Raw genomic sequence first — 27,512 nt, 5'->3', positions numbered from 1 at the left:
ATCCGGCTCGTGCGTTTGATGCTGGTTCTGTCTCATTGCGAATCAGCATGTTGAATACCATGCCCGGTAGATCAGTGCATGCTGCATACTGCATGGCTGCCTCTCCGGCATTCGCCCTCTCATTAGACTTGGCAACATCCTTAGAGCCGATAGAGTAAGGGGATGAAACTTCATCCTCTTGTCCAGTATCGGCTGGAATAACTCCCGTTTCGCTACCAACACAACTCATAAACAACATACCGCTCATCAATAATACGAAGGTCGCATATATCGCTATGGAAATGATCGCCTCTATTCCAAGTTTCAAGAGCAATTATCATGGTTATGTTCAGGACCATAAGTGAATACGGGTTCTGATCATATAATAGATCATATAATAGGTTGATCTCCGACGTTGTCAGCGTCGGCTGAAGCAGCTTGGGCGTGCACGTAGTAGGGGCCATAGCTGCGGGGGTTGCCGTCAGCCAGGTCTGTGTAAGTATGCCTCTGTATCGGTACAGACATCGAAGTACAGTCGACACTTGAAGACATCTACAACGGATGGATGCTGTAAGATTGGAGCCTCAATATCCGTTTACGAACTAGAAGCCAATAACCATATGAGAAACTAAATGTCAGCCATGAATAACGACGTTAGCAACGGCGAGATATCTCGTGTTGCGGCGCTGAGCGCGGCTGACAAGGCTGGGAATAGCATCAAGTGTGCAGATCTCTAGATATAATACTATATAATAAGGCCCCTTTAGAGGAACGACAGGAAAACAATATTTAAAGCCCTGCAAATCTACCGTTGCATCGTACGATAACGCGGACTCGGGGCTAGCACCCCGATGCACACAAGGGCAAACCTGTCAGAAGACCCTTTATGCCATTTCTAGGATTTGTCAATGATCGCAAAGCAAGAAAAAAAAGGGCTTCCAACGCTTCCAGAAGGAAACGCGAAAAGGTTGATAAAAACCCAATAATGGAGACGTCCAAGGACCCTAGATACCGTTGCGGCAAACATGCCCGACCCTTTGCGGCTCAAATGGCAATGATCGGCGGAACGGTTGTTGTGGTCGGTGTGGCAGTGCTATTACGTGACCCGGCGCTCGACGGGATGATGTAACAGCGCATGAGAAGGGTCTCCCCGTGCCCTAGGCACGCAGGAACGGCTCTCCTAATACAACGGGATGACGACGGGGAGACCCAAGGCACGGCTGAACACGAGGTATCATGCATTGGCGAGTCGCCGCGCGGAGAATCCCGCGATATTAGAAAAGGCTGCTCGTCGCGTTGAGGGTGCGGCGGGACAGCATGGTTGTTGGTATGTTAGGTAGTAGTTGTAAGTATGTATATGTAAAGCACAATTATCGTCAAAGCTTCCGGGCGGTGCTGGAACCATGCTTCATAGTACCAGAGTCTCGGTCCCTGGGAACGACCGCTGTAAGATCAGGGGGAATTTGATAACTTGGGTATACATCTCCGTGTTCATTAAACAACCCCTCCGGACTTGGGCATTGGGGATCTACGGATTCTTGCAGGGAGCGTGAAAATCATAGCTCAACTGTGGCTTGAAGACCATGAAGAAGATGCGGAATGGCATAGTGTCAAATGCGGTTTATTTTTTAATATTACCATGCCACTTTTTTCCAGCTATGGCTAGGGGGTGCTTATTCGCCCTGAAGAAATTCAAACTTATGGGCTATCCCCTCAACTGGCATAAGACAGCACCTCTATGTACTATTTTCAGTATTAATACATCAAGACTGGTTAAGATAAACTGGTTCTACGTTATTAAATCGTATTTATTATAGAGGCATATCGCAAGGTCTTTTCTTCTTTATGTTTGTTAATGAGTCGCGTTGACTCTACCGATTACTAAGGGAGGTGCTGTCTTATGCCAGTTAAGGGGCTATCGTAACCCTCGGTATAGGTAGGAATTCAGCGAAAGCACCCCGCAAGAGACTTTTCTGCACCTTGCACATGGAATGCAACGTAAAATGTCGTCTAGCTCATCCGAGAGACTAGTTCCGGCCCCGTCTCCATTTGGGGCTTGAAAAGACCGCACATGAATAAAATTAGGTGGAATTTCCGTCCGGAGCGTGCTCCGGTGTAACCCCCGACCAAATCTCGGCCGAGTTGACTGGGTATGCTTACTTATAGTATTATACCATACACTAGAGATGTGGCAATGCATCCATGTTCCGAGAGGGCATATAGAAAGGTTTCTCTGAGATTACGTTCCCCTGGGTGCGGGTTGAAGAGCTGTCAGTTAAGACAAGGTGTTCGCACGAGAAACATACATATTTGGTAAACCTTGCCTTATACTTATCGACACGAGGTAGATCTGTAGATCCTATGAATTTTCCGATGAAAATACACTTAATATAGAAGCGTATGTAGGTATATGTAGTTTAGGCAACGTACTTATTACTAAGTTGTCAATGGGCCTTTTAAAGGCGGGAATATGTGAGGACGCTAGAAATACCTCTTCTAAGCCAATTATAATAACAACCATCAAAATTACATCATCATATCGTCAGTATGTAGCATGGAAACTTTTGTTAGCCAACTGCGACGGGCGGCGACAAGACTGTGCTTAAAAGGGCAGCGTTAGTGGACGGAAGCTGCATCATTTCAATACGATCGCTTTAGTGATGCGACCCTGAACCCAGGACCAACTAGCTAGTATCCCGCAACGAACTTAGGACACAGATAGCTGTGGAAAAGGGTTGCATCGCAAAGCTTGGCATGCAAGACAGACCATGGAAGCCGGCTGGCACGTAAGATAGCAGCGAATAGTGTTAGGCAAGACGCGCAAAAGCAGTTGACAAGGTGGTTACGGAAATGATGAGATGATAAGTCAACTCAAACCCGATCACGCGGTCAAGTAAAGCAGCATTAACCTTTTCGACCGTTGTGACAGACTAGAGACTGCTGGCATGGGAACGCGGCCGAGCACACGCAGGTGTCAAGGCTCAAGGTAACAACTTGTCTCTTGTCTGCAGTAGACATGCCAGTACCAAACACTCGAACAAAGCTTTCAAAGAAGTCTTACTACTGAATATGACATGCAGTCATGTCCAGATGCCCTTATATAAGTCGTTGCATTGGTCAAGTATGCCGAGTCATAAGCCACGATATCCATCAGATGATATCGGAAGTATCTAATGGACCAGTCGGGATGTTTCTCTGGCGCAATAAACGTAGCCTTGCTGCATAGAAATCATCAGATATTGCTGCAGTTCCAATTACCAGGCCTTTGCCGCCTGCTATTGGGGAAGCGCTTGTTTCATGTAGAGTAATTTAATGCAATATGATAATCTGGCCTATGCCACGTAGGCGATAACCTAACTGTTTGGCCTTGTAGAGGCGTAGAATTGGTCGTACAGCATGCAGACCCCCCCTCGTTGAATGGTTGTAGCAGCATAGTCAACAGTGGTGTTTATGCGACGAAGCGGTGAAAGCGTGATAGCCAAACGCACGATGCCGGCTTTCGAGCAGGCATAGCATCGGACTGGTAAGCTTTGATGATGATAAAGCACGGTTAGCTATGTGAAACAGCGGGGAGTTGCATCGTCTTCGAGTTTTAAGATGGGGGATGTAGAATCACGGCTGCTAAGAATTTTGCCATATAGTCGCGCCACGACCCGAAGAAAAATCCCAAGAAAGATTTCGGAGGTCATAAAACGTTGATTCATTTCTCGATAAGCTAAACGACATCGAGGCACGGATATCTAAGTATTATATGATATTGAGTCTACATGAGTAGAGGTAGAAGGACGAAGGCTCAATTCACCTACGAGACTAGCGTCTTCACGAAAAGATGTTGCCGGCCAATAGTAAGCATGACCTGATATCTACAATAATAGGCGTCCCGAGGTTGGGCTGGTACGTGGTTCGTTAGGTACTTTATAAATTAATGCGGCTGTTGACGGGTTTAGGACCCGGATGCTACATGAGAACTTTTAGGTTGCATGTTGACATCGGCGAGAAAGATCGATTCCGTGAACGCTACGATAGATATAGTTAAATTAAAGAGATACTATCGGCGTAAGACACTCGTCCCCTAAAATGCCACATTGAGTAGAAGTTGTTCCCGAATAATTCTCTGTTCATCACGATGCCTTGTGTGCTTACCCGATGAAGACGTACCAAGCTACCAGGTGACAGCTAATAGTAACAGCTAATAAGACGCGTCGCGCATGAGCAGTACCGGCACATGCCCTCTATAGCCACATATCTGATGTAGGTAGCACGAATATAAGTCTTGATCGCTTTTAATCACCTTTAATCAACTACCATGTGCCATTTATCAATTCGATCTGGAACAGTAGATTGCCGGTCTGCCAGGTACGGATGTATTATTATTAATAAAAGTTTCTTAAAAAAGGTATATACTGTAATTTACGCGGAATTATTTTAATCGGAACCCGGCGGCTAGGTACGCTCTAAAGAGCGATTAAAAAGGCGCTTAAGATTAAAATCTAACATGCATAAAATTGACAAATATTGCCGTTACGCGCTTGCGTCCGAAGTGTACGATATGTATGTAAGTCTAGAGTTGAAGCCTAAACCCTATTGGTAGAGAACGAAATATCGCGGGATGCTTCTAAGTAGAGTTAGCTTGAAGTCGCATATGCGTCTCCTCAGCGTCAGAAAGTCCCGTTTATGGATTTGACCGCTACATAGCGGGTTTCTTATTTTTTTTATGCCGAGTAACATGTGGAACGGTCTGCATGGCGTAGAGGGCCGAGCTTTTTTTTCCACTTCAAACTCTATACATAGTAAATATATAACCGACGCCGAGAATAGTACCCAGAGCCTCTTTTCGGACATTTACCCTACCTATATTAAGATATTAGACCTTGTCAACATTGGGCCCGGGCAATTCTGCGAAGCTAGACGTGATAGTTAATATCTGATAGAGTAGGGCTATATTCGAACCGGATCTAACGCTCGACTTCGGGTGAAGACCGTTTTCGAGCTGGGGGAACTGGGGATAAGCAGATATGATAGACGAGGGGTACGCTGGCTGATAAGTCATGACGTCAAAATGTGGATTCCTGCAGACAAATTGAAATAAGCTCTGGGTCCTTTTGCATGAATACATCCTCCACAGTTCTCCAATTTCTTTCGCGCGCGGTTTTGCTTGGGTGAGGGCCGGCTTTATGGTAAATCCTAGAGATCCTAGAGTACCTAGCGGCGGAGGAAGAGACCAAAAGAGGATTGAGTTAAAAAAGTAAAAGGATTTCAAGAGTCGTAATAGGCTGTCGGTTACAAAACCGACTTGCGGAAATTGAGCGGGCGATGGCGGGACCTCACTGATAACGGGCGGAGAGGGGAGGAAGCAACGGGAAGAGAAAGGGCAGTGGGAATTCTAGAGACTACCTCATATAGCTCAGAAAGTGCGTAGTACCCTCGATGGTTTACCTCGATGGTTTAGTAATATAGTATGTACAAGTACATATAACACCAGCTTACATCTTATGAACATACCTGCCCGCATAGATGAAAGTTTAGGTAAATAAAGCAGGTACGCATCTCATCGCCGTAGATTCCCGCCGTATGGTAAGAGTTTAAAGACGGGTCTGGTACCGGAGTCGAAACATACCTAATGCATGCAAAATAATTAGGAACAAAATATAGGTAGGTTAGGTACCTAGGGTAATCATCAAGCCACAAGAAGTGCGTCACCCCACGTGATGTTGCAACGCCACGGGAATCTCCATTACCTACTGCCCTATCCTAATCAATTATTCAAGAGTTAAAAATAAACACGGAGGCAGATCTAGGTATGCAAAGACCCCCCCAGCTACCAATCTTCTTCTATCTCGCTCGCTAGGGGATTTCTTACGTTGATCATGCTACGCAAACTCAACATCCGTAGCCAAAATAGTTTGTCGCCTCTTTACCGGATGATTATCACCCATCATAAAAAACTCCACCAGTATGTTCTTCGCTTTTTTGCTCTATCTAAACCACCCAAGCATAGCATTTACGTATATGCTATCTCGTGTAAAGGCCAATTAATGTTCCTTTATCCATCTCCCTATCCACATACCTAGGCTAAGAGGCGGGGTCTAGTATGCAGCATGCTGAGGCTTAGGACGCCACGAGAAGCCCGCAGTTTCTTTTCCACATCATTCTAGGCTCGCCTATATATATTTAATACAAAAACGCCATCCTCGTTCAGGCCTTAGCGGCACGCGCGAATTAGGGTTGGCAATCTGTAAAACGTGCCATGCGCTGATCGTGCCATGAGAAAATTAAAAGGGACACAGTAGAAAACAGCGGCGTTAAACTAGTCGCTTGCGCTTGTACTAGCCCTTTAGGAGGCCGCGTAGGATTGTTCGGCGGTAGGTAGATCGAAACTGCACCAGCCAAGCGAGGCCTCCCTAGAAGGCTACTACTACTCATACCACTATCTCGTGCACTATCTCGTGGGGAGTGAACGACAGTTGTCTTGCTGTCCATGCAGAATGTTTAGTGCAATCGGCCTATAGATCACGCGAAATGGGCTATTAAGAATCTATCCTCGCTGCCGGAAACGAGGAGCGGGACTAACCCCATAGCTTATATGCGGTTAATTCACCGACTCAAACATATTGCTTATAACCCATTTTACTGTATCTATCACGAGCCTCGACGGACAAATATATCCGACTAAAGATTGACAATGCCCTCATTAGCTTCCTCTAATATTCCTAAGTTTCTAATGACAACGCTAATAACCTATTAGTGGTAGCTAAAATGTACCAAAATCTTTCCAAGTAGAAAACGTCTCACGCTTGACAGCTGCTAAGACACAAGCGAAGTATTCACATGCTAGGTATCAAGGAATTATAACGTGGTCCTCTACCCTTTACTTATTTATTATTCTATAAAAGTACTATACGTAAGTATCTAGGTTAGCAGCATGTTTATGAAATTTTGTGTGGATTAAACTATGGCACATTTGAAACCCGATGTAAATGCGTACGGGTCATCTCGCTGCCCTAGGTAATTATGTCGACTATTTGTTAGTTTAACAGATAAAGTTACCAGTAGAGGCAATGTTAATAAAATATCTGGACGAAACTAGAGAAGAAGTCGCTACGATAATTGATAACCTCGAATAATTCATACTCCATACTGGTATAAGTGCTGCTCTACATTTCACATATATCTTATTAAGAAATGACAACAAATGAATAATGACATGTAACCTAGTTAATAGCGGCCTAAAACTCTATAACGTTTCTTCTAGCTGTGCTGTGGGCATAAAGCGGCCACTATGTCGTATAATATGCGCTCACTTGTATCGTCCATTCTTCAGCATTTGCCACACAGAAACACCGCCCCCTTTCTGCAACTGCGGAATGGCTACAGCGGGACATGTCTGAAATGCCGCGGGTACACGTACGACACGATCAGGCCCATCCAAGCGCAGGTGCCAGGTGCCAGCTGAATGCTGGAGCCGATAATCATATGCTAGCCACGTCTCTTAATCTGGGTCAGCCGCAGGGGCTAATGCAGTAGTTAGGTCTAGATACAGAAGCTGATGTCCGTTTCTCTACCATGTTCGTCAATATCACAGCGCACAAATAATAACATAAGATATGCTTAGTACACGTGCAAAGGCTAACGAGACCAAATTTCCGTTCTTATCATCGTGTGAATTATATTAATTTAGATGGAATAGCTTCGTGTTTTGATATAACAGCGTACGTAATAAGATTTTTATTTCATTTTTAATTCTTCCTTTCTCTTTTATTAGAACATTACCCACAGTAAAACGGAGCAATAACTGTAAGGCATGGAGACGCCGGAAGTCTTTTTGGCTGGACCTTGCATGTCCATTGTATATCCTCAACTTCCGGCTAGACTCCGTCCCGGTACGTACCCACCCTCCCAGCACGGACAAGCCTCTATGGGGGGGCAACTACCTAACGGGCAGGGGATAAGAATATTAATCCATGTACCGGTACGTACCGTACATTGTACGTAAGGTACATGGGACTCGAATTGGAGGTTCCTAGATCTATCAGTATCTGCAGTATCTGTTACATCTGCCCCGGACTATCATCCCTTCACTTTTAGAGAAGGTATACCCAATGTTTAAGCTAGCTGAGGTGGGCGCATTTGTACCTTGTATTGAAGCTTCCACTCATTTTCCATTCCCACAATCGCGCAAACTCCCAACTCCCAACTCCCAATTCCCACCTCTCCCACCTTCTCACCTCCCCCCATTCTCTTACTATGAGATCGTACTAAGGCTAATTCTCATTGGTGCGCGACTAACAACAAAAAGACAACTCGGGCAAAAAGAGTAGCGCAAATCTAACCTACCTAATCTAACCTAAGTGTCATTGTACAATTTTGGGACTGCGACTTGCGAAGAGACAGGTATACATACCCATACCCCCATGTATAAGTCTGCGCAGCGGCGTCTACCATCTCGGTGCAATGGTGGAAATATTTCTCGAATTACACCCCTCCTCCTCTTTTCGTTTAACGAAGCTACACGCCCCCCCTCACAATCGCTCTCGAGAGCCTACCTTACCTTACCTACATACCTTGCCCTACCTTACCTACGGTACCTTAAGTCCCATCCGTTCTCTGGTATTCCCTGTACTCCCGTACTCCTTCTCTTTTCGTCCGAACTTATTAATGTTTCTGAGTCCCGGCCCTCTAATGTCTTCGATCCGCATCTCACCGTCCCATGACTATACATACCATACATAAGCCCACGACCTAACACAGCTACTACACCTATACTTCTTCTATGCTCGTACTAATTTATACTACCACTACTGGCACCACCGCCACCGCAAACCGACACCGCTGGACCCTGACAGGACCCTAGCCGTTACATACGTACAAGACCGTAGCTAGCTAGGCCGGCCCGGCCCAGCCCAGTAGTCCAGAGAACTCGACAAAGTTGGGACTTAGTTGAAGATTGCGAATTTCTTACAAGTACTACCAATTCCACCTGGAACACGTTAAAGTCCAAGTACCCACTACGCACTCTTTTAGTGAGCTGTACTATATTACCACCAGGTCGCCCTCCTAGGAACCTATCAAATCAGCGTCTATTCATATTAATCCTTGCGCTCGCTACCTACCTCTGTTCTCTCTCTTTTTACCGCTTGTTAGATTCATTACTCTGACACAAGCCCCTCCAATCTATCTCTCCCCTCACGATCGTTCTAGACGTTGCGCCGCGCCGCGCCGCAGATCTCCACGATATTTCTATCGTTTAATATCAACAGCCGACGAAAAATTCACGAAACAACATCCACACACGTACGCGCTACCGTCTGCTCAAATTCACTTATACGCAATTCATCCTATCACTTTGCGCCGCCTCCGTAGCAGGGTTTAACATCGCGGACACCTCTCAAGTTTGCATGCCTCTGCTCGAGCATTAATCAAATTCCATAAAAGAATTCCATTTTAGGCTTATTTTGCAAACCCGTCGGCACAGCTGTCTTGCGACAGCGCCTGTTTAAGTCTTTTCCAGATGTTTCGCCAGAGGTAAGTTATGCTTAATATCATACTTCAACCATGGTCAGCCCTTGCATGTGTCCGGTGGGCTGTTACGAAAACAACACCATCTCGTTGATGCCTTATGCCTTATGCTATATTCCATGTCTATATGCGACAATTCCTAATCTTCGTTCCGCTTTGCTAACCATACTTACATATAATCTAGGACAAGTTCACAAAAGCCTGGCGATGAATTGCTTGCCAATTTCCGACAACAGTTTCCTGAGATCACGTCGGTAGCCTCGTCTTCGGTGGCAGGAGTGCCGGCGCCAAATACTGTAACTGCTGACAACTCGGTTCTTGTTCCGCCGGGCCAGGAACAGTATGTTGCGATTTCTTTCAGACTTATCCCTGACGCCTAAATTTTCTCTTTTATCCTTCGCGATGGCGTCTTGCGGTTTGATTGTGAGGCGGTGCAAGCGCATCTTAGAGCTTTTGACAACTTTGAGCGCGGGGTATTCCGTGGCCCCCAGCTCGATTATAACTTCAGCATTGACACGCATGATCCTACTGCTAGGGGTAGTAGAAGACGCCAGTAAAATAAATAAAATTAAAAAGCTAACCCGGATAATATTTATAGACATCAAAGCACAAGTCAAGATGTGTTCCGAGATCAGGATCCTACGCCGCGTGCTTCGGGTGCGGAATGGGGGTTTACCCCTTCGTTGCTAGATCCCAATTCTTTCTCCTTCAGCACATTTGCAAACCAACCGCCGGGTTATTACACACCTACACCCGGCGGCACCAATACGCTTTACCACCCGCAAGCAGGCGACTTGCATACGCCGTCATTAGGTCTAGGGATGGGACTCGGAACTCCATTGTCGCTTCCTACTACTGAAGGCGCCATACAGGCCGGACCAGCTCTAATGGATCTCACTCAGTTTCATCACGGCATACCGCCGCATCAGTTCCCACAGCCTTACAACCAGTTTATCCAGCCGACTCCTCCTCAACCTTCGTTCGCACCTTCATCATTTGTACACCAGGATACCGGCTACGAGACGATGGACCACGACGGATCGCCTCTCGATTCTGATAGTCACGAGGATCATATAGGTTCCATGGGTGCGACATTCCACTCACAGTCACCGCCTAACATGATTGGTTTCCAGCATAGACAATTTGGCGCCCCCATGACTCACTTGCTGCCACCTTCGGCCGACAAGTTCCGTTTCCACTCGACTCTGAACGCTCCGACGGCGATGATCAAGCACACGGATGAGATTCCGGTGACGTACCTGAACAAGGGACAAGCTTACTCGCTGGCAGTAATCGATACCACGGCAAGTATGCCCATTATACCTGGCACGAAATATCGAACGTTCGTGCGCATCTCCTTCGAAGACGACCAACAACGACAAAAGCCTGGCGTCTGCTGGAGCCTATGGAAAGAAGGTCGGGGGACCAACGAGGCGCACCAGCGGGGTGGGAAGCTACAGGCAGTCGAGTATGTTGAGGCCGGGCAACCAGCTGAGGGTGATGATAAGCGAACCCGTATCGAACTTGAGACGGCTTCCTTTGATGGGTTCTCAGTCGTCTGGACTCCAGGTGTTAATGGTGTCGCGGAGTGCAACATCGCGGTCCGCTTCAACTTCCTCTCGACGGACTTTAGTCATTCTAAGGGTGTCAAAGGCATTCCAGTAAGGCTATGTGCTAAGACGAGCATTTTATCGGCGACCGACTCGTCCCCCTTGTCAGACCCGACGTCTGAAATCTGCTACTGCAAAGTAAAGCTGTTTAGGGACCACGGAGCAGAACGAAAACTTTCCAATGACGTTGCGCATGTTAAAAAGACGATTGACAAACTTAAGCAACAGATTGCTCAAGCGGAAAGCGGGGCGAAAGATTTCGGAAAACGCAAACGAGGTGGTGGCTCGCACGTTAAGGGCCAAGATCACCAACGTCCAGGGAAAGCCCCGAAGCATAAAAGAACCTGGTCAATGTCATCAGCCAGCTCCGCGGGCGGAGGCGGTGGTAACCAACGACCCTCACTTGAAGATGACTTGCACTTCAAACTTCAGACACTACAGGATATGTTCACAAGCACGCGACCTGTGAGCATCTTGTACTTGCGCGGCGATGATTTAGATGATCCGGACTTACACCCGGTAAGCCTCCCTGGAGAGCCAACCGATCTTACCAAAGTCGACCCCAAAGACGCCGCTGCATGGAAAATCAGAAGCGCACGAAGTTCGATAGCCGGTTCTTCACTCGTCTCTCCTTCTCCTAGTTCTATGTCTTTGCATTCACAATCGGCCAATGCCACTCAATGGAACGATTTCCCAAGTAGCGGGGAGCCATCAGCTTCCCGAAGAGCGTCTGAGATGCCAGTAAAGGTGCCCAAAACAGATGACGACGGGAATTTAAGTGGTTGGATAGAAGCACTTGGGGTCGATCCAACATACAAGCCACCGACCGAGAGGCCTGTGAAGCCCATCGCCTGTTTCTACGTTGCCAGACGGAATCGACCCGAGCCCGAGAGACGTGAACTTCACCGAGCGATATACCTAACCCAGAGAACAGTATCGGAGTTTGTGTCGCGAATTTCGGCTAAGTGGGCTATCGACCCCTCATCTATTGTGCGGGTCGTCCATGTCCTCGAGAGTGGGTTGGAAGTAGAAGTAGATGACGACGTGATCCAGGCTGTATCTGAAGGCCAGGATATGACGCTTGACGTTGCCGAGGTCGATCGAAGTATACCTCAGCCCAAGCGAGAATGGGAGATGGTGGCCGTCGATGCCCCTGATGGTGACAGAGCCTCGACGCACAGCGCGTTTCGTACAACAACAGGCTACGAACTGCGACTTACTTTTTAATTTATACGGGTGTTGAAGGATTTATGGTGTGGGGTTTATTATTACTTTCGATGGTTATACACTAAGGCGGGAAGACAGTCCTGGAACCGGTCTACGCCATTTTATTTGTTGACGAACATGAATACTTATACCCAACGAACAACCGGCGGAATTTTGATTTATTATATATGGAGTTCGAACGGCACATCAAAAGATACCATGCTCTTTAAGGGCAGCTTTGTTTCTCTTCGATCCCTCTGTTGTGACGGACCGACATTCGGGTCTTTTAGACTGATGATGCCATATACATTAGAGAAGATACGGCCTGTATTATCTATTTGAGTTTAGGCGCTGCCAGAACGCTATCTTGAGCATAATTTCTTGGTCATGGAATATACCCAGTTGGATCATATATATATATATACGCAGCTCTTTGAAGCCCAGAGTACCTCGGAAATATTGAAGGTTTAGCAGGTCAACTAAGGCGGCCGGGTATTACACTGCATGCGGAGCAGACCTATATAGCTTACCCCACAAATGTTGCATTTTCACTGTTATACTATTTTCACCCTACCATAATAATTTTTTGATTTCTTTTTTGCTGCGACGGGTCCTGCGATGCTTATGGATAATGAGAAGGTGTTTACCTAATATAGAGATGATGCTATAGGACTCTGTACGATTTGCTGTTACCTAAATATTTTGTTAGTTGCTATTGTTATTTTTTGGTATGTACAAAAAACGATCAAATACATTATAATTCTCCATATTTGGTTTAAAAGCCTGTGTGTTTTTCGACTCGTTTTTCTTCGCCCTGTCATAGGGCTAGTCTGGATACTAAGAAGCCTTATTCGATGCCGTCTACCCAAATAAGTTTAGCCGGATGACGACGCTTTAATCTCCCAAGAATCGCCAATCTGTCTACGACGGCGATCTCGATCGGTATTATGTTTAATTTCGCGGTATCATTTCCCTACGTAGGATCTCCTCACCTTAGGGCGATGCCCCTTCAAACAGTGTTTTCATCAAACCGATTATGCCGGCATCGAGGCATGGTGGAAACTTTAATCGACGGGATCTTCAAGGTTACCCCCTTACCTATGGTCACATTGCATTTGGAAGGGCTGAGGCCTAGATCATTTTGGGCTCTTGGGAGGCTTATTAAGACGTGCTGTAACAACATCCATGTCAGGCTTAGGTACCCAACCTTTTGTTAGGGCCATATCCGTCTAAGTTATCCGTGTAAGTGATAAATACCTAAGTAAGCAGTCGGAGATATTTACCTATTAGATTGTCAACATCGCGCGGTAATAAAGAACGGCATAAATATCGAATTGATGATGGAAGTGCCTGGTTAACTAGAACTTAGCGTACCTAGACTTAGGCTATTTCGTGTTTGATACGTGAATGTTGAATGTAAGGGTTGACGATACTATCTTCTGCCTTACGTACCCAATCATAATGCCCCTGAGGTTGTTTACACAGTTGTTTTTATTAAAGCATGGATTACTGTTGTAAGGTTAGGTACCTGTAGGTACCTTAAATAATATGCCCGCCTAACCAGCCCAACGAGGTTCTACCCAGTCGTGGCCCTACAAGCACCCCCAAATCTCATGGCTCTAGTGGGGCTGATAGGTAGTATTACGCTTTTGAGGTACCTAACTTGGGGCCTTTAGTCCGCACCCCACAAGGCACGCGGAACTCCGGCTCCAAAACGCCGGGTCCTATCCTCTGCAGGTGATTTGGATCCTTTCATCTCTCTAATCTACCTATAATATTCTGCAATCACTACCGACCAACCCCTCCTATTAAAACAACAGACCGGGATTACTTCCCCAAATCGAAACATCCTCCCTCCAGATACCTCCCCCCAGATACACACAAGGAAAGAGAAACAAAACATTGACAACCACTCCTCATTAACCTACAGGATCATTCATTCTAAACTTAAAGCGCGCCCCCGCTCCGTCGTAATAGCTTAGCAACTAAATGCTTCTTGCGCAATCTTATGTTTTAATGCGTTCTTTTTAACATTTCTGCTTTCGTGTGTGGGGTTGATAATCTCGGAGGAGGGAAACAAAAAAGGGATGATAGCGATGATGGTGGTGGTGATGATGATAATGATGATGACGCCAGGCGATGCGACAAGCGTCATTTCTCGTCAGACATGAGCAACTGATCAACTATCTGCAGGACTGTCGGTTTTCCAATCAAAGAGCCCTAAGGCCATCCTCGTTGTTCATGTCCGATTATTTCCTTACCGCCTCATTACCCAAATACACGCCATTTCTCCGACGTGGACGCGGGTTTGGCACTCATCCCTGACAGCCTTCCGACGATAATGAACTGACGTTGGAATAAATTCCAATGCCTCGAAAGCCACAAATAATGATCGACGTCTGGGTTGAACTGGGGCAGTGCAGATTCGCCCTGCTGTGGCGAGTGGTTTGCGCGTTCTGTAGACTGCAGACTGGTCTAGTCTATAAGGTTGTGTACGACTCGATATGCGGCTGTATGGATGGATGTCTTATACTACTGGTGCCCAAGCAGACGGAGTTCCTGCAAATGCCCCATGGTACATGACCTCCAAGTTATTAGAACAAGTGATACCGAACCGTCAGGTATGTAGTACTTTGCTAGGATGAAGACAGTCGTCCCCGCGCTTGTAAGATATTAGGTCGCGAAGTACCTATCTCAACCCAGCCGAACTGACTATGTGCTCGGGTTCACAGCTGATAGAACCCTAAGACACGACGCAGGGACGAGACTCAGCTCACTTCTAGATCTTTTTTTTTTTCCTCTTAAGAAGTCCGCATCAATATTTGCGAAGCTATAGTGTCGACATCTTCTAGGTTAGGAGCTTTTGAAAGACAGGTAGTCTTACACGGGGAGACTTCACCGTACCTCCTTATCAGTCTCCCTATGGCATCTACTAACAGTCTAACACTAGCATTTTACTCTGCAATCAACTCTACAATCATATTCTCTAACTACAAGCCCGTCCAGCGGGTTCGCCTTGCTCAAATGGTTGGTAAGCAATTAGAAATTCCAACGACGCCAATGGCGCTGGATCTCAGACACGGCGCCTTTAATGTGTTACTCTTGGGAACCGAAACAATAAACTTAGCATCGTGCCCTATCGTCCGTGCGACTGACCATACAGACGAAATAACTGGTTCAAAGTGAGATTCGTGGTCACATCGCAAAATCCTAGACGCCAATCAGCTTATTCATATCAACATCAACCAAAATTATGAAGGCAATATAATTGTTCGCTACCTGACTTAATGTCTTCAAAGACTCCCTACCAGAGTTGGTTCAGACGATAGTTACAGGTAGGCCCTAGTGGGAGGGATTTTTAGCGCTACCCTCAGTAATTTCAGCGTATCGCATTGCATTACAGTGGGTTTAATTATCGGAAGTATCAGCTGGCGTTTACTTCAATAGGTACATCCGGTGCCGACGGATACCCCTGGAGCTGCAGCTAAAACCATTTATTGTAGCGCGTGGGAAGAGAATACAGTACCGTTATAGCCTGTGATTTGGGGCTCATTGGGTCCTGCATATGCAACTGTGACGCGCTGCGAACTAGACCCCCGTCTATTGAGAAAATGGCCTGTTTAGTGGTCCAAGTACAGGTACTTACAGCGACAACAGCAGTCAGGGGGCTCACTCGCCACAGTCCTTCTAGACCTACGGGAGGCTTGACTCCCGATAACAACTCCCGGACTCCCCGCGAGTCCGGATCGAGCATGCCGGAGCCGACCGGTGGCAGAAACTATGCAAGCGAGGGAGGATTTTCAATTGTATTATGCTCAGAGGTCGGCGGTAGTGCATTAGAAGCATATCGTGCTAGCTCTAACGCAAACCTCGGGTTGTCTTCCATCTAGTATTGGAGTTATCGACTAGCGGTTCCACGCCCATGCGACTTTCCGGGAACTAAGATGTCTATACAAAATTCTCATGAACAGCCCGATCTAGACAGCATAGGGAGGCCTCTTTATACCACGTGGTGTCGCAATCTACGACATATGCATGTCTCATCCAGGCCTGGATCCAATGAGAACTCGGAGAGACGCTCATTTCAGCTGACCAGGGAGGTCGAAGGCATTCCCAGCACTGATAGATTGTCTATCCGGCGCAATTTTGTATGATGCCTAATGATCGCCACCGATGGCTCGCTGCGGTATCTGCAGGAACCATGGCCGCCGTTAGACAACCGGCAGAGGCCCCGGAGCCAATCATAATTCTAAACAGGCTCTCCAGGGGAGCGATACAGTCCAAGGGGATTGTAGAAATTATCTACACTAGAGCTTACTATCGCCACAAGAATATACGATCCTAGCATAAGATGATGAGCCACATATTGTTATATCACGCCCCGGGGTGGTTCCCTCTTTGGGCGATGTCGGTGCGACGAGGTCAGGCATCGCTGCGATCACTAGCCACATCATTTCAACGCAATAGGGTAGTGTTAAGGCAGGTATTGATGGATTATCATTGAGACACGTAAAAGTTGCCACTTCTGAGCCACAAGTCTAAGAGACTTTCCGACCGAAACACGGTATCACAATAGCCAATGACAGGGCTCTATCAGGTAGAAAACTTTCCTCATCCGGCAGTCATCCGCATTTGCCACATACCTCCTAAGTAGACCAGCTGAGGGGGGGAGATCTTCTACCGACAACGGCCCTTAGTGAGCGCTCGCCGACGACGAATCACCTCTGCGTATGGTCCCTGAGTTGACAGCGGTGCCACAACTTGCCACAGCGCCCGCGTTGGTACGTACGCAAATAGAGTCGGGACGTGGCTCGACGAGCAGAATTGGGTCAAGCCTCACCATATGTCAAGCTGGGGCGGGGCGTCGACTTTACTGGGCAATATTGCTCGAGGATCTTCGGATTCTGACGACAGTGGCTAGTGAGGTAGCGTTGACGGCGGTGAGCTAACGCCGCAGCGATCGGCGGTCCGGTTACTGTTTCCGGACAGGATCATGGCCGAGAGAACTCCGGCACTTATCAGTCCGAAGCTGGTCCTTAGCAAGCATGAGTTTGCTGTCGTATCGGAGAACTAATACATAGACCTAGCCTTTAGCCCTCGTGGCATCTTACCCCGAGCTTATTGCGATATGATAGGATGTTTAATCAATGATGTTGTTAACCGGTAACTATGATGGAAATCTACCTAGGTAGCTGACTTAATACACTATGTGTTGTTAATACGTGCGGAGGTTTGCTTCTACGGATGTAAAGTCGGCCTACTAGTGCCTTATGCATGCCACAAATGTAAAGAGTAGGTACGTAACAACGCTAGTTATGTTTTATATTCGCTTTAGTCTAATGAGGATATCCCCTTAGTTTATATTCTGTACGTAAGTAGAATCAGTCCTCGGGTAAGTCGGGATATCTTTGCGAATTCAACGGGTGACGTCATACATGGTTTACTACCTAATGTACCTAAGACAGCTTTGGAGGGGTTACTAGCAACTCCATCAATGAAGATAAAGGCTTTGGGTTTACGAAATAGTATATGTTGCAAGTCGGTTTTAACCCAATTAATTAATATTTATGCAGATACGGCGCCGGAATTCGATAGCTAAGTGGGTTATGAGTTTAATGTGTATCCGAGCTGAATCGCGCTATGTTATTCTAAGGCCTTGGTAGTTCGTTAGGCTCGTTGTTATATGAAGCTTCGTTGGCTAGCTTTGGATCTGTCGAGGCAGCGAGGTAAGTATGAAACAAGATCTTTTTACTTTTTCTTGTGGACTTCTGTGATAATACTTGCTAGCGTTGAGTTATTTTACTAAATTATTATTGATAGTGAAGTGATTACGAGATGTATCAAACCATTACGTATCTAGGGTCAATCTGCCTTCAACTGAGGAGGTATCACTCTGGTTAAAATACATGATCCGATAACCAAACTCTTAGATTACATGAAATATATAATAGCAAGATAGATTTTCCTACGCCTAATATAATATTATTTAGAGTTGTAGAATGACTGTCGGATATACCACAAGATGTAATGTCTTAATTAGGTGATGTTTATGTTACTTCTCTTTTTTTACCTTAAAATATTTTGCCAACTTTAATAGTTTAGAACTTTAGTTTATGAAATCGATATAATTATAGAAATATTGAGCTGTATGTGAGTCGGCTTGCCGGATATAAGGATTACTATTATGAAACCAACCTCCTGTGTCGTTAACTAAGCAAGACGTCTGGGTACTTACGGGATAATAACTCAGGTAGATGAATCTATATCTATTATATAGTAAGCTTCCATTTAATTTCGAGTGCCCCCTGTATAGTTGTGTATATGATGATTAAGTTAGTGAATCAATTTAAACGAACGAAATTCACCCATGCTTCGTTAGGAGCAGAGTCAACTGACCACCAATAGGAATTTACCAAGGTGGCCGGCACACCCGTTGGACATTCCAAATGCTTTCACGAAGCTCGTATCAACCCAGGGCAAGACCAAAACGCCAGAACAGATGTGTCGTCTATAAACCATGTCTAAGGACCTGAAGCAGCAATCAGAAACCAGCCACCAATCTCGTCCCAACGATCACAGTTGTACCAATGACTGAATTGCAACTGTTATCGGCGGTATAGACGTAAAGAGAACAGTGATAGTGCCAAATAGGCTCATGGCAAGAATTGACAGCGCGGCAGCTCGCGGATCAGTACGCAGGAGCAGCGCTGCTGCAATGGCAGACGAATTGGCGCCCATCGTCACACCGCGAGTAACGTAATCATCTACATAAGTGAAGTGGTCAATCTCAGCTCGTCAATACGTATGGTCCCCGATTGTAAATACGGAAAATAAAACGAGGCATAAAATCTGGAAAATGTGCTCTTACCTTGAGGTATCTTAAGCAATGCCAACATACGCTCGCCAACCAGCACTCCGACGATCCCACTCATAATAGCCAATGCCGCTACGGTGTTCAAATCACCTCCCAAGTTAGCCGTTGCTGGCACAGCAAGCGCCAACGTGAGGCTACGGGCCGCAAAAGCAAGACTACGCTGAGCGCTGATGCCAACAGCATAGCAGATATACGGGTACGCGAACAGCGAGCCGATGGAGATAGCAACGTTGGGAATTATGATCGAGGCGAAGTGTTGCTTTAGCTCACGCCGATACCGATATACGGGCAGTGCAAAAGAAATAATACTGGCGTCTAGCACGCTGGCAAACAAATTACCAGCCCCCGGGAGCCCGTGGCTGCCGCTCCAGAGCTCCGTGTATCCGATACCTGTCTTATACGCAGCAAGGGTAGACGGGAGGCTGTCGCCTTTGATGAGACCAAGGACCCAGAGGCCTAGAACCGTGAGTAGAGACGATACGAGCACGGGGTGGAGGTACCGTCTCCAATTTTCCGGTAGGGACATCGCCAGGAAGTACGTTAGGATGTTGAAGCTTAGGTGCATCGGCATCGCGTACCCGGCGGCGTAATAGACGGGGAGTCCTACGGATAGGAAAATTGCGCTCCAGATTAGAAGATCTAGCCTAGTGGTGATGATTACGGCCCAACGGTCTGATCTAGATGGAGGTATGGGGGCTTGTGGGGGTAGGCTGGGACGATCGGTGTCGCTGTCTACGAGGGTGCGGCTTGACTGTGAGTCGTCTGCTTGATGCCCCTGGATGGTGTCCCGTGATGGAAGGGGACGTTGCAAGTCTACCTCGTCAGACTGGGGGGTTGAATGACCTCCGTGTACCGGGGTTGTTGTCATAGGTATATCCTCGCTATCGGGACTAAGCTCCTCTGCTCGCTCCGTCATAGCTCGCTTTGAAGACCCGAGCATAAGCTGTAAGGCCCGGGTCATATAGGCGGCGAGAGCCATCATCACGAGGAACCCGATAACTAAGTAGAGTCAGTAGGCTGGACCTTGGAGGCTTCGGGGCTTCTTTCTAGCTACCCACCAAAGATTGCGATTATCTTAAGGACCTCAATTCCCCCTATTGACGGGCTCAGGGGTAATAAGACGAACGAAGGCGTGAATAGGACGTTTATCCATCGCAGCGCCCAGCCGCCCTGGATGGAACGTCAGCATATAAGGTCATCCATGAAGAGTGCAACGAGGCAAGTTACCGGGATCTCGATAGTAGCCACGACGCGCTTTGTCCGATGCTCACCGAGAAGTTGCTCGGACAGCAGCAGCGCCGCAAAAAGGATAATGAGACATGCTACCGACGATGGGAAAGGCACGGACCCAAGGCCGAATAACTTATTAACCCCAAAACAGGCCAGCAGCATCAATATTATGCCAAAGGGCACGTAAAGCCATGATTGTATGATGCTGCTCCGGGAATGCCGGAATGCCTGTGCGGAAGTCGTTCGATTATTAGCATGTACTCGCATACATCAATCAGGGGAAGATTTACGAAGATCATACAAGCTGTACGGCGGGTAGTAAATCGTCTACCAGTCGTTCACGTCGGGCTGCCATGATGGAAATATCATTAGATTAATATAATAAGAAAATTAACAAGGAAGGGTATATTGGAGTTATTCGAAGACTCATTCGTTGTTGTATGTTAGGTAAACCCGGATGACCGAGGCATTTTCATTGTTCTTATGGGGGATGATCTACCAGCAACTAGCTAAGCCACATTTATTTCCTCTCGCACCGCCGATCTCGGCCCACTGGATGATGGCCTGTCATGGTTTTGCTCCGGACTACCGGTTCGGAGATGCCAACGAGATTGATATACGTCCCTATCTGTGATCAAAAGCGGCGATGAAAGATTTGCCCATAATGCTGCTTCCTACAGACCCTTATATTTAAAACAGCTACCTCTTCTTCAATTCAGTGTAGACTAGGACTTTGAGTTCGGGTTCTCTAACCGGGTAAGGAGGCGGTGATTTCGTTTTGGCAAGTTTCCAAAGGTTCTTCAGTTCGCTAAAGACCTTCCATAGTTCCTCGTGCATAAGGAGACACGACGTGTCGGTTTCTCGCGCCTCGCAGTAAGTGAACACCCTGTCCTCGAAGGTGTCGAGTTTGTTCCGTTCCGCAATATCTACAAATTTACACAGGCATATTAGCATATTTTCTATACATAAAATAATTAAAGTCCAGCCTTGTTCTTTCCCGTAAGGTATAAGAAGAAGCACCTACCTCGGAACTTGGTGAAGATATCCGAAGTCACCTGAGCAACCCTTCCTCGTGTCTGTGGTTCTACCGGTGCGGGCTCAGGCTGCTGGCCACCGTCCTTCTTAACAATTCCCTGTCGATTTCGCTTCTTTCCTCTTGGGGCCGGCGGAGGAGGCTTGATGGTCTGGCTAGTCAACATGACCATGAAGTAGAAGATCTCAATATCCGGAAAGTACGGGATGAAGTCTTCTAACGCTTTGGGACAAACTACTGTGACCTTGTGGAATGTATTAGGACATAGGCACTGGAAAGTCGGTAGAGGCCAATTGTACATGATGGAAGGCCTCCAATTATTCTTGTACTCGACCGCGACGCGCCTAATGCCCGCCAACTTATCGAAGTCGCCAAAGCGTCCAATATACGGGTTAGAGATAAGACCGTGGAACCTGACGCAGACAAGATCATGGTCACAATCAATTACAGCGCTAGGATTATTCCCGCGCTGGGGACACCAGAGTTCTTTAATCGATGCTCCTTTTAGAAGTCTCTTCGCGATCTCCCATGAGTATTTATCGGCCTTGGCAATGCTAGCACGAGCTCTCCATACGGAGGGATCAGAGTCCGGCTGACCAGAAGGAGTGAGCTCGATCCTTTGAACGTGAAGATCGGCTCCCCGTGTACCTATCCACGGTCTGACCTTGAAGTAATGGACACCGGGAGAAAGCGAGGCCTGGCGCCAGATCTCAAGCTTTAGCTCAGGGATAAGTTCTTCGTACTTCGAGAACGACGGTAGCGGCATTGTTGCTGACTGAATCCGGAGCGGCACTGTCTTGAAGACAGGATTTAGTGCGGTGCCTATGGTTGCCAGTTAGATGGACATCCGTCTGCGACAGATTATAATGGTAAATATTGGGTAGATATAAAATACGAACCTTTACGGGACACGAAGGGTAACACGTATGAGGAGACGCGTGTAAAAAGACGCGAGTAATGATTTGCCGAAAGGCAAAGTGTCTTGCTGTTGAGAGGGCGAAATAGAGTATGGACGACGACCAAGACAGGAGCTTTTATTGCAAACGGTAGGAAGGTAAAATGAAAACCTCCACGCGCGCAAATGAAAGTGTTTCCTAGAATATGGAAGACGGAATATAGAAGGGTAGTGTAGGTGGATGTCAAGGTGGATGAGTAGGTAGGTAGATACTTGGTTTTGATATGGGTGATGTGGGAAAAAGTCGATGAGGTTGGCAGTGACTGTGGTGAAAAGAACGGAAGGGCAAGTGCGAAATATTACACAGATAAAGAAGGTGTGATATCTCGTTGCAAGTGCCAGGAATTATTTCCACCAGGCCGTCAGGTTGAATATCTGTAAATATGCGCTTCTGGGATAAGACGATGAAGAATGCTATGAAGTATTGGCAGCCGGCAGCAGCTTCACACCTTCTCTGGCAGTAGAGTCAGTAGAGTCAGTATGATACAGGTCAGGGAGGTAGCTGAGTGGCCAATGCACAATGTCATATTGGAATGATAAATCATGTATCAGCTGAGGAAGGCTGCTTGCTGGGTGGAAGTAAACCGGTGGGGCACTGCAAAAGATATTCTAGGCAATCGCCAAAATATAGAAAGGAGTCAAGTAGTCAAGAATATTACAATAGCTCGGTACACTAGGGAAAATATCAGGCCAGATCTAACCCGCATACTCAGAGGAATACATGAAGAAATGCTTCACTGAAAAAAAAAGTTAATCCAACCCAAACTATAAGAATATTATGCTTGGACCAAAACAATCTTCTATGAACAAGCTAAAGCTTAACCTACGGGATAAGATAATACGACTATAGGAAGGGAAAAGATGGTTTAAATGTCTAAAAGTCTGATTGCGTGTAAGATTAAATAGACAGTAACCATAAGGTATATATCAACAGCAATAAACTGATGTAGAGGTAACAGCATTGTATAAACTAGAGTACAAGAACGTTCAACCCCCATTCACCAACTCGTCAAGTTAATAATTCCCTAAATATCATACATTACTCCATATTTCAAATCAGAATATTTAGCCTGTCCCTTTCTCGGATAATAGGTACCTAGTCACCACCTTCAGCTTGGAGACATACCATTTACGAGATATAATATAGGGGTTTAAAGCTTTGCTTTATATGAATGCTTGCTAAAACGGCTCTGCAGTATGCGGCAGAATATTGCCTGTTTTAACAATACCTATGGTTTTCTTTATGGCGATAATTCTAGATAGTAACAGATCAGGTTAAACTCGTATGCTACATATAAGGGGCATGATAGCTACATAATGGATCAACTAGAGCGTGCTAATCCAGATCCCGAGTCAGTATCGTAGATACTCATGAGCGTACGACTTAGACTATCTCTAGCTCAACCATTTTAAAAAAAGATTTACTCGACTAGATCTCCTCGCGATGTTCTACCTAACCGCGGGATCAACAAATTCATATGTAATTATTATTATTATCGAAGTAATAGCTCAGAGTACCAGTAGTTTTCACCTTTCTACTCTAGTCTCGACTATGACCCTAATAAGTCCCAGATAACTTACTTAATACAGCAGAACATAGGTATGCTCGTTGAAGCTTTGGCAAACTGTAATTCCTTGACTGAATCTAAGTACTCTCTGTCAAATCGAAATCGTCGCCGCGAAGAGCAGGTATCCTCAAAGTCCTAATTATGTATAGGTTCTACTTATGCTGGTATCCTTAACGTGGTATTGGGATATTCATTTATATTCGGCTCGAAAAAAAGGAGACGGGAAGGAGCTCATTAGAACAAAGTCCAATTGCAAATATCCAATCGCCGCGTTGTCGATAGAAGAATGGTCTTTCCTTTCTAGGAGGACCATCGATATTAACTGGTTTAGAATTCCAGTTACGACGAGGTGGCCGATGGTCATTTGTAATAATCTTTACACAACCTTGACGATGATAATGCAGCCCGTGATGTCAAAACTGCTTACAAAGATACATATCACTTAGAAAATAAAAATGCAATACGAGTAACTAATTCTTATCATAAATACTGCGACTACCGTATTAAATCACAAGAAATAGGACGTAAAAATCTATTCCATCACCTATTTAGTCCTACAAGGTAGTCATACACGTGACGTCTATTAAAACCCGGTGGTGTCCCGATCGATTAAGCACCGGCAACCACGGCCAAACTCTCGTAGATGGTCTTCTTTACGGCGTAGAAAGTGCCACCAAGCTGGGTAGCCGGGCCACCATCTGTCGGGAGACCAATACTTTCCACGTCAATCCGCCCTGCCGTAGTCTTCCGCACAACTACCGATCCATCGACTAGCAACGTGCCTTCGCCCCTAAACTCTGCCGTATGACCCGACTGCTGCATAGCCTTTCTCAGATCTGCCAGTCGCAAATCTCCTACGTGCAAAGGCTGGGCAACGGACCGTGTCGCTGAGGCCATGTTAGTGGGAAGAACGTCAAGTGTGGGATCGACAGGTTCTTCCTCCACTACTTCAGCTGGAAGTTCCGTCGAGTCCTCAGTTTTCAGGCGCTTGTTCGCGGCTTCCTCGTCGCTGCGCACAACTAGCTCCTTATGTATTGCAAGCAGTCGTCCTGTGACTGTCGCAATGCTTAATCCACGAACGTTCTGCCACTTAAGCTGTTTTACAAGTGAGGGAGCCAACTTCACTACCCAAGCATTCGTGTCAACGCTCGCATCGATGGCCGTTCCCACGTTTGGCGTGTAGATACTGACGGAGCCTTCGGCTAATAGCTTCTTACAATCCGAAGCCAGCGTCAAGGTTTCTCCTTCGCTTCCGCCGATGAGAATGAGCTTACGAGGTTGGATCAGGGGAATCAACATGTGCAAGCTTCGCTTGTCATGAATACCGCTGAGGTCAATAAACTCGACCTCTAGCTTGATAGCAACGGTCTCCGTTGTTAACACCAGTTTCGACGGGCCCAGGTTTGTTTCGTCTGGATCGTCGGGAATTCCATCGAGTTCGTCTTCGACGAGACCATCGGATAATGCCGGTTCAAACTCATCGGTAATGTTACGAGTAAGGTGTGGTCTTTTAGATGGACCGGAACCCTGGTTTTTGCCAGAAGTCGTCGCGTTGTCCCACTTCCGCTTCTTTCCAAGTTTCTCCTCATCTTCATCTCTTCCCATATGTGCTTGGTCCTGACCATCGTTATCGTCCCTTTCTTCTGCCCTTAGGAAATCTTCCGGTCGAATAAGCTCCCCATAGTCGTCAGCACGCTTTCGACGAACTGGGTGTGGAAACATTCTATCTCGACCCTTTTTATTTCTTATGTCAAAATCGTAAACACCCTTCTTCTTTAGTAATATGTTGATACCTAGATCTTCGTCTGTCAGAGCAGCCTTTTTCCTACTAGCCTGACCCATCGTAGTTGCGGCATTCAAAGCCCTGCCCTGTTGCTCATTGTCGGAATCCTCCGACTCCGACTCTGATTCGGAAGCCTCATCGCCTACATCCCCTGTCGCTTCAAGCACATTGGCCCCTCCACTCTGAAGAGTGGTTTGAAGCTGACGCTGCTGTGCAAGCCATTGCTGATAGATGACGAGATCGTTACCTTCTAAGGGTTGCCTTTTTGCATCCGTAAATTCGAGCTCGTGAGTATCTGTGCCATTCGAGACCTCACTTGCTCGTTCCTGACTTTCTTTCCACCATGTCCAGAGACTTCTCGCCAATGACGGACGTGTCTCCGAGGCTAAGGACGGGTACTCTGTTAAGATGACCATGTTTTTCGAGTCCTGCGCAATCCGTTTCAGTACGTCTTTCGAGAACCCCCACTCGAGTGTAGAGTCACTTGCGAGGATGACCCTGCCGGCCGTAGAGCTGTCGTCGGTTTCGCTACCGAAGACCTTCTCGATTTGACCCCTTCTGTCTAGTAGTTTCAGGAATCTAAAGTCGAATGGACCAGCTTCCTTACCAGATTTGGCGCCATCCGTTGTGCCGTTGACTCGCCTAGAGCCATCGACTACAGCTTCAAATTCTCGAACGATGCCATCGTCCATCCATTCGAGCATGCTACGGGCATATCTCATAGTACTGTGAATATTGCGCCCCGCAAGGTAAAGTTTGGCGGATTTTAGCTGGCCGTCGCCCGTTGCCGCATCCGCTCGCCACGCATGGTCCATCAGGTAGGCAAGCTCTAAGACTCGAGCGCTCGAGTCAGTGGGTATTAGAACGGTACCTCCCCTTGTAATACAGGTCTTGACCTTGTTCAACAATTGTTCATCTCGCTTGCTCCGGCCTCCAGCAATAGACGTCTTCTCGCCTCCTCTGCTGCTACATACTAGAGCAGTCGGCTTTCGTAGCTGTTCGATAATCTCAGCGCCTCCACCCCCTGCACCACCCAGCCAGGCCGCTCCCGCGAACACATTTTCGCGTCCTTGGTTCCAGTCTACGGCGTACACAATGGATTCCAGCCCGTGTTGTATATGCCATATGGTGCCTCCAAGGGTTCGACCCGAGTTGTACGCCGTGATCGTTAGGCCATTCAAGGGAGGGGAAAATGGGGAGCCAAGTGGTTGGTGTGGTTGGGAGTACTTTAGAGGATGTATCAGGGAGAAATAGGTTGCGATCTCTTCGGGTGTGGGAGCTTGTAGAAGTATGTCGGAGGAAGACTGTTGAGCTGCATACGAGACCTCGTCGAGAGAAGTAGAAGATATGGTGGTGGCAGCGACGGGGGTAGAGGCGTAAAGATCTTGAAGTAGGGTGCGACCTAGAGCGATGACAGGTGATGTCGCATATACTGGGATCGATGTAAAACGGGGGAAGTGTTTACAACAATGCGCATAGGCGGCAATGTGGTTTGTTGTAGCATGCGTTAGAAGAATTAGGGATAACGTGGGCACCTGTCTGTAGGCAGAAAAGATGTTAGTTATTCGGTTAATAATAGTATCACAGTATTAAGACTACTAGGATAGAATACTTTTCTAATTCCTTAAGCTTAGCAACGTCAAAGGACTCATCCCAGCCGACATCAACCAAAACTTTAATACCTCCATCTAGCTCAAGGATAGATTGCGACGCGGCTGATTCTGATAGCGCTCCCTGTAATGAGCTAAAGGTAAACAT

At 46.7% G+C, this 27,512-nt stretch overlaps 4 protein-coding genes across 4 annotated transcripts; 1 reads left to right on the top strand and 3 right to left on the bottom strand.

Annotated features, from left to right (window-relative positions):
- The first annotated feature begins 9,089 nt into the window (after positions 1 to 9,089).
- Positions 9,090 to 13,077, top strand: F4817DRAFT_64881 (CP2 transcription factor-domain-containing protein). The gene is made up of 3 exons (XM_049307718.1): positions 9,090 to 9,501; positions 9,680 to 9,835; positions 10,094 to 13,077. The coding sequence occupies exons 1-3, from the start codon at positions 9,488 to 9,490 to the stop codon at positions 12,330 to 12,332; spliced, it is 2,409 nt and encodes an 802-aa protein (XP_049160142.1). The 5' UTR covers positions 9,090 to 9,487; the 3' UTR covers positions 12,333 to 13,077.
- Positions 13,078 to 18,884: 5,807 nt separating this feature from the next.
- Positions 18,885 to 20,770, bottom strand: F4817DRAFT_314692 (LrgB-like family-domain-containing protein; the record flags this gene model as incomplete). The annotated part of the gene is made up of 5 exons (XM_049300443.1): positions 18,885 to 19,075; positions 19,180 to 20,184; positions 20,244 to 20,355; positions 20,413 to 20,643; positions 20,717 to 20,770. 5 exons carry the CDS (start codon positions 20,768 to 20,770, stop codon positions 18,885 to 18,887), a joined length of 1,593 nt encoding a protein of 530 aa, XP_049160141.1.
- Positions 20,771 to 21,219: 449 nt separating this feature from the next.
- Positions 21,220 to 22,580, bottom strand: F4817DRAFT_64812 (uncharacterized protein). The gene has a single exon (XM_049307717.1). It carries the CDS (start codon positions 22,212 to 22,214, stop codon positions 21,390 to 21,392), a length of 825 nt encoding a protein of 274 aa, XP_049160140.1. The 5' UTR covers positions 22,215 to 22,580; the 3' UTR covers positions 21,220 to 21,389.
- Positions 22,581 to 24,432: 1,852 nt separating this feature from the next.
- Positions 24,433 to 27,512, bottom strand: F4817DRAFT_364305 (beta-lactamase-like protein; the record flags this gene model as incomplete). Its single annotated transcript, XM_049306736.1, has 2 exons — positions 24,433 to 27,293; positions 27,367 to 27,512. 2 exons carry the CDS (start codon positions 27,510 to 27,512, stop codon positions 24,581 to 24,583), a joined length of 2,859 nt encoding a protein of 952 aa, XP_049160139.1. The 3' UTR covers positions 24,433 to 24,580.

This window comes from Daldinia loculata (genome assembly GCF_022478755.1).
Source record: "Daldinia loculata strain CBS 113971 unplaced genomic scaffold F4817scaffold_17, whole genome shotgun sequence".
Taxonomy (NCBI): Eukaryota; Fungi; Ascomycota; class Sordariomycetes; order Xylariales; family Hypoxylaceae; genus Daldinia; species Daldinia loculata.
This window is presented reverse-complemented; position numbering and strand designations above follow the sequence as displayed.

Excerpts from the sequence above, each read along its gene's own strand:
- F4817DRAFT_64881 (XM_049307718.1), top strand. Across the intron at positions 9,836-10,093 it reads GTTCCGCCGGGCCAGGAACA|ACATCAAAGCACAAGTCAAG; the intron begins GTATGTTGCGAT and ends TAATATTTATAG.
- F4817DRAFT_64812 (XM_049307717.1), bottom strand. The coding sequence starts at position 22,214 with ATGCCGCTACCGTCGTTCTCGAAGTACGAAGAACTTATCCCTGAGCTA.